General features: G+C 39.2%; 2 protein-coding genes across 4 annotated transcripts in view; one reads left to right on the forward strand and one right to left on the reverse strand.

Moving 5' to 3' along the window:
- Nucleotides 1-466: 466 nt before the first annotated feature.
- On the reverse strand, nucleotides 467-5226 carry LOC133629700 (uncharacterized). Its single transcript, XM_062020652.1, has 14 exons — nucleotides 5173-5226; nucleotides 5006-5032; nucleotides 4670-4746; nucleotides 3357-3434; nucleotides 3193-3267; nucleotides 3061-3087; nucleotides 2752-2942; nucleotides 2433-2550; nucleotides 2188-2279; nucleotides 1995-2072; nucleotides 1831-1905; nucleotides 1591-1731; nucleotides 1317-1387; nucleotides 467-639 (listed from the first exon to the last, which is right to left on the reverse strand). Exons 5-14 carry the CDS (start codon nucleotides 3246-3248, stop codon nucleotides 631-633), a joined length of 858 nt encoding a protein of 285 aa, XP_061876636.1. The 5' UTR covers nucleotides 3249-3267; nucleotides 3357-3434; nucleotides 4670-4746; nucleotides 5006-5032; nucleotides 5173-5226; the 3' UTR covers nucleotides 467-630.
- Nucleotides 5227-8570: 3344 nt separating this feature from the next.
- Nucleotides 8571-12255, forward strand: part of LOC133652704 (sodium- and chloride-dependent GABA transporter 2-like) — a 105099-nt gene continuing 101414 nt past the window's right edge. The window contains exons 1-12 of one of the 3 annotated variants that reach the window (XM_062051730.1): nucleotides 8571-8666; nucleotides 8823-8904; nucleotides 9041-9067; nucleotides 9326-9402; nucleotides 10635-10712; nucleotides 10802-10876; nucleotides 10982-11008; nucleotides 11127-11317; nucleotides 11520-11637; nucleotides 11791-11882; nucleotides 11998-12075; nucleotides 12165-12239. In XM_062051730.1, coding sequence (XP_061907714.1) covers nucleotides 10821-10876; nucleotides 10982-11008; nucleotides 11127-11317; nucleotides 11520-11637; nucleotides 11791-11882; nucleotides 11998-12075; nucleotides 12165-12239 — 637 coding nt within the window. In that variant the 5' untranslated portion in view covers nucleotides 8571-8666; nucleotides 8823-8904; nucleotides 9041-9067; ... (1 more) ...; nucleotides 10635-10712; nucleotides 10802-10820. The other 2 variants (XM_062051740.1, XM_062051747.1) reach the window with 2 other exon arrangements.

Raw genomic sequence — 12255 nt, forward strand, 5'->3', positions numbered from 1 at the left:
GTCCATTTGCACTCAGGAACGTATCCGCCACTGCGGCAGGTAGCGGGTGCGCCGTGACGGCGCGCTGCATCCGCTCCGCACCCAAGATCAAAGCCTAACCTCCCGCCGCGGACCAGCAACGGACTCATAAAAACCCTGGCTCATCTGGCCGTTTTGGACCCCTTTATCTTATTTTCAAAATCCCTTCTGTTCTTGCTGTAGGATAAAATAGGAAACTAAAAAATTCACTAAGCCCTACTACAGCAATATAGGCTTACATATGCATTGCTTTGTATTTTTAAACTAACAATATTGTCAATAGGCAGAAACAGAAAAATGGTCAATTCACTCTATAAAGTAAATATATATAATATATATTTAAAAAGTAAATATACATATTTAATCTATTAGGCTACAACTTCAAGGAAACGCTGCTCCATGCACAGCTAACATATCAGAAAATTAATAACTGGTGAATGACAAAAAGTCCAATAAAAGGTTGTTTATTTATACATATACATCTCTATTCCTCCTGAGGAGGTGGAAGCGGGACTCGTCTCCTCGTTGCCCGATCCCCCGCCAAGTTGAACCACCTGATGGCGTGTTTGGTGACCTCAGCGTCCGTGGCTGACCTTGCCAACACATTTTTACTCACAGCACCTGTAATCAAACAAGATTACAAGACAGATACGTTTATGTTTATGGTAGGAAGCATCCAAAGCCAAGTATGCTTACACAATACAAAATATGTGATAGGTATTAAGGAGATTACATTTGAAAAAAAAAAACATGACTTAAAGTTACTGGAGGTGGTTAAAATAAGGTGCGTAAACTATGAATTTGTGATCAGGGTATAGGTGTGCAAGACATCCAAAATGTTTAAACAATATCGTTATTTGGTTCCTTGATCAGAGTACTTGTTTGGCTCTGTTGGATGACGGCGGCGGGGGGTTGGGGGTGGGGGGCATAAATAAATATCCATAACCCAACTTTGGGAGGTTGACATTGTTTTCTTATTATATTTGTACTATCATTCTATGTTTGTATTCGTGTAGGCCAGGGGTGTCCAAAGTGCGGCCCGGGGGCCATTTGCGGCCTGCAGGTCATTTTTTAACGGCCCCAGGGCACATTTTTTAAAAATATGATCGAAATGAATAAAAAACATTAAAAGTGGTATTTAAAGAGCAAACAGGTGAAATGTAACAAGAAAATGTAGCAATGTTTACTCTAATCGCACAAAGCTGCCATGTAGGCTGTTTCTTTCTTTAAAAAATAATAATGAATCAAAATCAATGTCATTATGAATCATTGACCTATTCAAGGCTTAAGAAGTTTACCTTCGCAATCAGCTGGTCTTGGTTGTGCTTAATAGTTTCCAGCAGGCTAAGGATGTGGATTACCTCAGGCGCTGTTGACAAACAGCAGTATAAAATTAACATGTTTCAGTGTTTATCCTCATTACTCATAATCCTGACATTAGCTATTGACCTTAGTTAATGACAAAAGTTATTGACAAAGTTTGAAGAAAATATGTGATTGCTTGTGAATGTGAATTTTTTCCAAAATTTGTGGCACAGAATGACCATCCGGTATTTGTCAGTTATTGCTCACCAGAGCAGGAAATGTTGTCGGCCATTCTTTCCCCTCGCCATGTTGGCCTGTAGGCCAGGCTGGATCCAGGCTCCTCTGTCTGCCACATGTTGAGGGCTGCTGGTGAGGGGGGTGGAGGGAGTCGAGGAGGGACTGCCGTTCCTAGTGAGGTGGGCATTGTGAGAGAGCCATCAGTTAACCATGACTGGTAATACCCAAGGGGCCTATCTATACACTAATATTTCAGAGATCAGTCCCTACCTTGTGTAACTCTCTGCATGTTTAATGCAGGTGCTGGTGAAGGCATATGAATGCGTCCTTCCCCATGGTGAGGTGCTAAGGGAGATACATTGGTATTAAATGGTTGAGATCTGTTAACCATGGTTACTGGATGCTGAGATATTATTTTGGAGATCAGTCTTTACCTAGAAAGTTATCTCCAGTTGAGGAGTCGAGTTGACAAGTACTCATGACTCTTGCTGGCACTCGGCGAGACGGTGGAGCTGGGAGAAGGGATACAAGGAGAGGGGAATATCTTTAGCACTAAGAATGTTAACCATATCTTTAATATTAATGTGGTGGTTTTGTTGTTTTCGATGTTAAGAGATTATTCCTTACTCTGCCTGTGCAATTGGCTTGCCAACCCCAGAGATGTGAGGTCACTATTTCCCGGGTCTTCTTCGCTATCATCTGAGTCCCCGAGACGACGGCTGTTGGGTAACCATATCATTAGGATTATTGCAATACCAAAATTGCCAAATATACATATAGTACAAGCATCTCTGGTCTATTTTTGAATGCTACCGGAAATGACCTTCCTATTACTGTAGAAACATGACAAAAACAAGACGGAACACACTTACACTGGCTTCCTGTTCCTTTTTTCTGGCAGCTCCTCGTTCTCTGCCTCAGATTGCAGGTCTGAGGTGTTGCAGCCCTTTCCATATTGTTGCATTATTTTTAATGCGTCTTTGTAGTTGTCTAAAATTTAATATGTTAAAATGAACATGAGTTTCAAATTAGCTGTAGAGAGAACAGAATATTATTATTATTGATGATGATCAATCAGGTCTCTCTCTTACAAGAGACCTGGTCAGAACATAGACACAATAGGTTATTCCAAGCATAAAGAGAAGCAACTATGACGTTATTTTTAAACAAGAAGATTATGAATTTGCATACCACAAGTTCGGACAACAGAAACGTCAAATCTTGGCCAGTTTGGCTCGTGCTGCTCCTCATTTAAAGCGGCCCTTTCAATTCTGTCGGTGTTTTTATAGCTGGGCCAGAAAACCATCCTATCATCATACCATCTACTTGGGACAACCGCAATGTCCCTGTTCATTATAAATGTAATCAGATGAAAAGGCACCCTTAATGTAGAAAGAAAGAAAAGGGGTATTTATTCATCGTCAAAGGAACAACGTGGACAAAAGCATGCACAGGTGTTAGTGTATACAAATAAGCAAGTAAGATGAGCTGAGATTTTACCTGAATGGCGCCCCAAGGTGGTAAGAACTATAAGAAAGGTAAAAGGACAGGTCATAATAGTCAGAACTTCAGCTCAATCGTAAAGTAGGGTTTGAAATTATGGGTGTAGTGTATACAGAGATCAGTCCCTACCTTGTGTAACTCTCTGCATGTTTAATGCATGTGCTGGTGAAGGCATATGAATACATCCTTCCCCATGGTGAGGTGCTAAGGGAGATAGATTGGTATTAAATGGTTGTGATCTGTTAACCATGGTTACTGGATGCTGAGATATTATTTTGGATATCAGTCTTTACCTAGAAAGTTATCTCCAGTTGAGGAGTCGAGTTGACAAGTACTCATGACTCTTGCTGGCACTCGGCGAGACGGTGGAGCTGGGAGAAGGGATACAAGGAGACGGGAATATCTTTAGCACTAAGAATGTTAACCATATCTTTAATATTAATGTGGTGGTTTCGTCTACAATGCTAAATATATCCTGTGGTGTACCTCAGGGATCAATATAGGACCTAAATTATTCAATGTCTAGATAAATGACATTTGTAAAGTTACAAAAGATTTAAAGTTAGTATTATTTGCGGATGATACAACAGCGTTTTGTTCAGGAGAGAACACACAGAAGATAATACAAATAATAACAGAAGAAATTAACAAATTAAAAAGATGGTTTGACAAAAACAGACTATCTTTGAATCTCAGTAAAACTAAAATAATGCTATTTGGTAACAGTAGAAATGAAAGTCAAACCCAAATACAAATAGACGGAATAGAAATTGAAAGAGTAAATGAAACCAAATTTCTAGGTATAATGATTGATGATAAATTGAACTGGAAATCTCAAGTAAAAAATATACAACATAAAGTAGCAAGAAACACGTCAATAATGAATAAAGCAAAACATGTTCTAGACAAAAAATCACTTCATATTCTCTACTGTTCACTAGTGTTACATATCTGAGTTATTGTGTAGAAATATGGGGAAATAATTACAAAAGTACACTTCATTCATTAACGGTGTTACAAAAAAGATCAGTTAGAATAATACATAATGTTGGATATAGACAACACACAAATCCTTTATTTATTGAATCAAAGATACTCAAATTCCACGACATAGTGAATTTGCAAACAGCTAAAATTATAAACAAAGCAAACTATAACCTGCTACCCAAGAATATACAACAATTCTTCTCAAAAAAAGAGGAGAAAAATAATCTTAGAGAGAAATGTAATTTAAAACATTTGTACGCACGTACAACACTTAAGACCTTCAGTATATCAGTATGTGGAATTAAATTATGGAATGCATTAAGCAAAGCAATCAAACAATGTACTAATATGATCAATTATTTATGCTTACATGTGGAAATAATAATAATAATAGTAAATAAAATAATAATAATAAAAAAAAAAGGTAAATAATGCATAAAATAGTCTCTAATAAATTAATTAAATAAAAAACAGCATATAGAATATATACATCAGCAAATAACAAAAATATAGATCAAGAAAAAGGATCCTTAATATGTGCAGCAATTTTTCCCACTCACATCACCTCATTTTATATTTTTTTCTACAATTAACTATGTCAAAAAACACATAGACATACCTTTTTTTTTTAATGTAAACAAAAACAACATGGCGTCACACACAGCTAGTCCACAGTAAACAGGATCTCGAGCTCCACTAAAGAACAAAGAAAGAAATAATACACACTCATATTAATGGCAAAGAACGGCTGTTTCCACTCCGTTAACGTTACGTTGTTGACTAACGCAGTAACGTTAGCGACCTGGGCCTAAACAACACTGACAATAAAGTAATACGCTTTCGTTTCAAGCAGTTGGAAATATGTGGAATATCGTAGCATGTAACCTACACACATTCACAGCGTCTAACAAAAGATGGCCTGCCCTAAGTTAACTGTATTGAACTTTTTACTCACCGGCTTCACGCGGGAAACTTTCACATTCTAGAGTCGGGGTCGCCCGGAACACAAAACACAGATAAAAGACAATTTTACAATAGCACGGCGAAAAAATGACCGTCGTTGTGTGGGTTTTTTGACGAATAACACTCTTTTCCACTTTTCTTCGCTCGGGCCTCACCTACCGCGTGCAGCCATTTTGAATTTTCTGTATACGTGACGTCAGACGCACGTCCCCATGCAAAGCATTCTAGGAGGCGGCGCTGGAAATAAAATAGCCTTTTTTTACAGAATATAAAGTTTTACTGCTAGTCCTAATATCAAACAACGTCATTACAATCATACATAAATGATGATGGAAACACAAAGGCTGATCTTTACTGCGAATGTAGCAATAAATCAATAAATCTATACTTACGTTCGTGTTCCAGCAAAGAAAGTCCAGAGATCTTGGCTCATGCGCGTACACGCTAGTAGACGCGTCCACGTCTGCGGGTGCAGACATTGGTCGGCTCAGCGCGCGTAGGCGGAGCCTATAACTCTAGGCGGCGCGCGCCGGTTTGGTTTGTCGCGTCCGCGTATGCGAATCAGACACGAGTCCGCTCAGGATCAGCTGTCTGACCGTACAATTTTCAGAGGCGGAGCTGTATCCTCTAGGCGGAGCCAAAACGAATGTGACAGTAACGCGGGTTGGGCGACTTGAAGGCGGATCCGTATAGCAGTCTTCTGCTGTGTGGGACAGGGCCTCTCCGAGGACATGAACACCCTGTCTTCATACCTGAGGAACTGGCGTCTCAAGCTCAGCATGGGTAAGACAACATCTTCAATGTTCCACCTCAACAACATGGAAGCAGCCCGTGAGATGAATATCATGGTGGATAATGCCCGGTTACAGTCCCAGCCCGTTCCCACGTACCTCGGTGTGAAGCTTGACAGAACACTGACATTCAAACAACACCTGGACAGTGCCAAGGCAAAGACAAGTGTCCGTGCCGCCCTAATACGCAGCTTAGCCAGCACTACATGGGGAGCCACGACGAAGACACTGCAGATGTCCACGCTGGCCCTTGTGTTCTCAGCCACCAGCTTAAAGAAGTTGGATGTCGCCCTCAACAGCGCCCTGCGGACCATCTCCGGGTGCCTGCGAGGGACCCCAGTAAACTAACTGCCCGTCCTCGCTGGTATTGCCCCGGCAAACATCAGACGAGAAACAGTCACACTGGCCCTCTCCTGAAAGACACCGTTTTTTGTTTTTTTTTGTTTGTTTTTTTTTTTTTTTCATAAAGAAATACAATCATGTGTGCTTACGTACTGTATCCCTGCAGACTGTATTGATCTATAATGATATATGTTGTGTTTTTTAAGTTGATTTAATTAAAAAACCCCAAAAAAACAACTTTAATTTCTTGTGTGGCCCGGTACCAATCGGTCGGTGGACCGGTACCAATCGGTACCGGTCCGCGGCCAGGTGGTTGGGGACCACTGCTGTATTGCACACACAACATTTTTTAAACAAAGCTGTCTGCACCACTTTACAATTGCACACGCAGTCTTAGTAAATTGCATGCAACGCAATGCCGAAAGCGCCAAAAGAGCAAGCGAGCGACGCTGTTCCGAAAACCAATCGCTATGGGCCCATTGAATTGGTACGCAACCTTTATAATAGAGGATTTTGCCAGCAGCACGCTCAAACAGCTAGACTACCTCCTCTTGTAGCCCAGCCATACTTTCACATAGCTCTGTGTTTAACGTCTCATTTTGTTCACACACTTGTCTACTTTAATCCTGGCTAAAAAGTTTTTGCCTCTAATATATGGTTTTAGCTGAATGGCCATCGAAAGGAGGCGAGCGCCATCGGGGTTTCCCCATTAAAGCGGATGGCGTACACTCTAATTTACTAAAGGGTGGAAGCTACAAAAATACACTTTTTTTTTTTTAACAATCTTTTTTTAACAATCATCACGGCCACATCTTTTATCCCACTGTCAAGTGTTTCGGTGAAAACGTTGACACACGTGTCCCCTCTCAGAAAATGTCACTTTTATAGAGGTCATGTGTCTCATTTCGCTTCTGTTGGCCCTCAAAGCCAAGAAAGTCAAACTAAATCTCTCATTGACTCCAATCTCTTAAAAAACACAAAAACACTAAAATTCTAATTTTCCTACTCGCTCTAACTCGGCCATTTCTCCACTGATCGAAAACGTTCCTCAAAGCCTTGAGGCGCTCACGGTTTTCTTCCATCTTCTGTTTATCCCAGGTTGGGTCGCCGGGGCTGCAGCCTAAGCATTGACGCTTGAAGCTCCATTAGAAAAAACATTTTTTTTCAATATGCGCTGTTGTCGAACAAGTATGCTAACAGTTAACGTGCGCTAGCACCAGTTAACTAGTGTAGACTTTCTATGTCCACACCAAAAAATTGTGCATTTTGGTGTTTCTTTTTACCCAGTCATGTGGTAGCTTTATAATGTTAGCATGCTAGTATGCTCACTTTAGCATGCTAACTTTTTCTGCAAATTTTACACTTTCTTCTGTAATTCTGCAGCCATACACCTTAGAGTCATTTGACTTGGCATGTGACACACGCTAACTCTTAGCATGTTAATGTTAGCATGCTAGCATGCTACTATTAAAGTGTTAATTTTTTTTGCTAATCTTATACTTATTTCTCTAATTCCGCAACCATTCACCTCAGAGTCATATAACTTGGAATGTGACACATGCTAACTGTTAGTATGCTATCATGCTAACTTTATGAGCTAATTTTGCAACCGTTTACGCCAGAGTCATAATTTGGCATGTGACACTTGTTAACTGTTAGTGTGCTAATGTTAGCATGCTAGCACACTAACATTGAAGTGCTAACTTTTTAAGCTAACTTTACACTTTTTTCTCTAATTCTGCAGCCACACACCTTTGAGTCATATAACTTGATATGTAAAACATGCTAACCATTATCATGTTAACGTTAGCATGCTAGCTAGCTAATGTTAAAATGCTAACATTTTTAGCTAATTTAACGCTTTTTTCTTTAATTCCACTGCCATAATTCTTTGAGTGATATAACTTGGTATGTGGCACATGCTATATGTTAGCATGCTGACGGTAGCATGCTAGAATGCTAACCTTGGCATGCTAACCACAACCACAACTATAAACTTTACAGTCATATAACTTGGTATGTGAAACATGCTACCTGTTAGCATGCTAACCTTTACATGCTACCCTTTTCAGCTAATTTCACACTTTTTTCTCTAATCCCACAGCCATACACCTTACAGTCATACAACTTGGTATGTGACACATACTAAAAGTTAGCATGCTAATGTTAGCTTGCTAGCATGAGAAAATTAGCATGCTACCCCACACAGCAGAAGACTGCTATACGGATCCGCCTTCAAGTCGCCCAACCCGCGTTACTGTCACATTCGTTTTGGCTCCGCCTAGAGGATACAGCTCCGCCTCTGAAAATTGTACGGTCAGACAGCTGATCCTGAGCGGACTCGTGTCTGAATCGCATACGCGGACGCGACAAACCAAACCGGCGCGCGCCGCCTAGAGTTATAGGCTCCGCCTACGCGCGCTGAGCCGACCAATGTCTGCACCCGCAGACGTGGACGCGTCTACTAGCGTGTACGCGCATGAGCCAAGATCTCTGGACTTTCTTTGCTGGAACACGAACGTAAGTATAGATTTATTGATTTATTGCTACATTCGCAGTAAAGATCAGCCTTTGTGTTTCCATCATCATTTATGTATGATTGTAATGACGTTGTTTGATATTAGGACTAGCAGTAAAACTTTATATTCTGTAAAAAAAAGGCTATTTTATTTCCAGCGCCGCCTCCCAGAATGCTTTGCATGGGGACGTGCGTCTGACGTCACGTATACAGAAAATTCAAAATGGCTGCACGCGGTAGGTGAGGCCCGAGCGAAGAAAAGTGGAAAAGAGTGTTATTCGTCAAAAAACCCACACAACGACGGTCATTTTTTCGCCGTGCTATTGTAAAATTGTCTTTTATCTGTGTTTTGTGTTCCGGGGGACGCCGACTCTAGAATGTGAAAGTTTCCCGCGTGAAGCCGGTGAGTAAAAAGTTCAATACAGTTAACTTAGGGCAGGCCATCTTTTGTTAGAGGCTGTGAATGTGTGTAGGTTACATGCTACGATATTCCACATATTTCCAACTGCTTGAAACGAAAGCGTATTACTTTATTGTCAGTGTTGTTTAGGCCCAGGTCGCTACGTTACTTCGTTAGTCAACAACGTAACGTTAACGGAGTGAAAACAGCCGTTCTTTGCCATTAAAATTAGTGTGTATTATTTCTTTCTTTGTTCTTTAGTGGAGCTCGAGATCCTGTTTACTGTGGACTAGCTGTGTGTGACGCCATGTTGTTTTTGTTTACATTAAAAAAAAAAGGTATGTCTATGTGTTTTTTGGCATAGTTAATTGTAGAAAAAAATATAAAATGAGGTGATGTGAGTGGGAAAAATTGCTGCACATATTAAGGATCCTTTTTCTTGATCTATATTTTTGTTATTTGCTGATGTATATATTTTATATGCTGTTTTTTATTTAATTAATTTATTAGAGACTATTTTATGCTTTATTTACCTTTTTTTATTATTATTATTTTATTTACTATTATTATTATTATTTCCACATGTAAGCATAAATAATTGATCATATTAGTACATTGTTTGATTGCTTTGCTTAATGCATTCCATAATTTAATTCCACATACTGATATACTGAAGGTCTTAAGTGTTGTACGTGCGTACAAATGTTTTAAATTACATTTCTCTCTAAGATTATTTTTCTCCTCTTTTTTTGAGAAGAATTGTTGTATATTCTTGGGTAGCAGGTTATAGTTTGCTTTGTTTATAATTTTAGCTATTTGCAAATTCACTATGTCGGGGAATTTCAGTATCTTTGATTCAATAAATAAAGGATTTGTATGTTCTCTATATCCAACATTATATATTATTCTAACTGATCTTTTTTGTAACACCGTTAATGAATGAAGTGTACTTTTGTAATTATTTCCCCATATTTCTACACAATAACTCAGATATGTAACACTAGTGAACAGTAAAGAATATGAAGTGATTTTTTGTCTAGAACATGTTTTGCTTTATTAATTATTGACGTGTTTCTTGCTACTTTATGTTGTATATTTTTTACTTGAGATTTCCAGTTCAATTTATCATCAATCATTATACCTAGAAATTTGGTTTCATTTACTCTTTCAATTTCTATTCCGTCTATTTGTATTTGGGTTTGACTTTCTTTTCTACTGTTACCAAATAGCATTATTTTAGTTTTACTGAGATTCAAAGATAGTCTGTTTTTGTCAAACCATCTTTTTAATTTGTTAATTTCTTCTGTTATTATTTGTATTATCTTCTGTGTGTTCTCTCCTGAACAAAACGCTGTTGTATCATCCGCAAATAATACTAACTTTAAATCTTTTGTAACTTTACAAATGTCATTTATCTAGACATTGAATAATTTAGGTCCTATATTGATCCCTGAGGTACACCACAGGATATATTTAGCGTTGTAGACGAAACCACCACATTAATATTAAAGATATGGTTAACATTCTTAGTGCTAAAGATATTCCCGTCTCCTTGTATCCCTTCTCCCAGCTCCACCGTCTCGCCGAGTGCCAGCAAGAGTCATGAGTACTTGTCAACTCGACTCCTCAACTGGAGATAACTTTCTAGGTAAAGACTGATATCCAAAATAATATCTCAGCATCCAGTAACCATGGTTAACAGATCACAACCATTTAATACCAATCTATCTCCCTTAGCACCTCACCATGGGGAAGGATGTATTCATATGCCTTCACCAGCACATGCATTAAACATGCAGAGAGTTACACAAGGTAGGGACTGATCTCTGTATACACTACACCCATAATTTCAAACCCTACTTTACGATTGAGCTGAAGTTCTGACTATTATGACCTGTCCTTTTACCTTTCTTATAGTTCTTACCACCTTGGGGCACCATTCAGGTAAAATCTCAGCCCATCTTACTTGCTTATTTGTATACACTAACACCTGTGCATGCTTTTGTCCACGTTGTTCCTTTGACGATGAATAAATACCCCTTTTCTTTCTTTCTACATTAAGGGTGCCTTTTCATCTGATTAAATTTATAATGAACAGGGACATTGCGGTTGTCCCAAGTGGATGGTATGATGATAGGATGGTTTTCTGGCCCAGCTATAAAAACACCGACAGAATTGAAAGGGCCGCTTTAAATGAGGAGCAGCATGAGCCAAACTGGCCAAGATTTGACGTTTCTGTTGTCCGAACTTGTGGTATGCAAATTCATAATCTTCTTGTTTAAAAATAACGTCATAGTTGCTTCGCTTTATGCTTGGAATAACCTATTGTGTCTATGTTCTGACCAGGTCTCTTGTAAGAGAGAGACCTGATTTATCATCATCAATAATAATAATATTCTGTTCAGCTCTACAGCTAATTTGAAACTCATGTTCATTTTAACATATTAAATTTTAGACAACTACAAAGACGCATTAAAAATAATGCAACAATATGGAAAGGGCTGCAACACCTCAGACCTGCAATCTGAGGCAGAGAACGAGGAGCTGCCAGAAAAAAGGAACAGGAAGCCAGTGTAAGTGTGTTCCGTCTTGTTTTTGTCATGTTTCTACAGTAATAGGAAGGTTATTTCCGGTAGCATTCAAAAATAGACCAGAGATGCTTGTACTATATGTATATTTGGCAATTTTGGTATTGCAATAATCCTAATGATATGGTTACCCAACAGCCGTCGTCTCGGGGACTCAGATGATAGCGAAGAAGACCCGGGAAATAGTGACCTCACATCTCTGGGGTTGGCAAGCCAATTGCACAGGCAGAGTAAGGAATAATCTCTTAACATCGAAAACAACAAAACCACCACATTAATATTAAAGATATGGTTAACATTCTTAGTGCTAAAGATATTCCCCTCTCCTTGTATCCCTTCTCCCAGCTCCACCGTCTCGCCGAGTGCCAGCAAGAGTCATGAGTACTTGTCAACTCGACTCCTCAACTGGAGATAACTTTCTAGGTAAAGACTGATCCCCAAAATAATATCTCAGCATCCAGTAACCATGGTTAACAGATCTCAACCATTTAATACCAATGTATCTCCCTTAGCACCTCACCATGGGGAAGGACGCATTCATATGCCTTCACCAGCACCTGCATTAAACATGCAGAGAGTTACACAAGGTAGGGACTGATCTCT

Source organism: Entelurus aequoreus, linkage group LG01 (genome assembly GCF_033978785.1).
Source record: "Entelurus aequoreus isolate RoL-2023_Sb linkage group LG01, RoL_Eaeq_v1.1, whole genome shotgun sequence".
Classification (NCBI taxonomy): Eukaryota; Metazoa; Chordata; class Actinopteri; order Syngnathiformes; family Syngnathidae; genus Entelurus; species Entelurus aequoreus.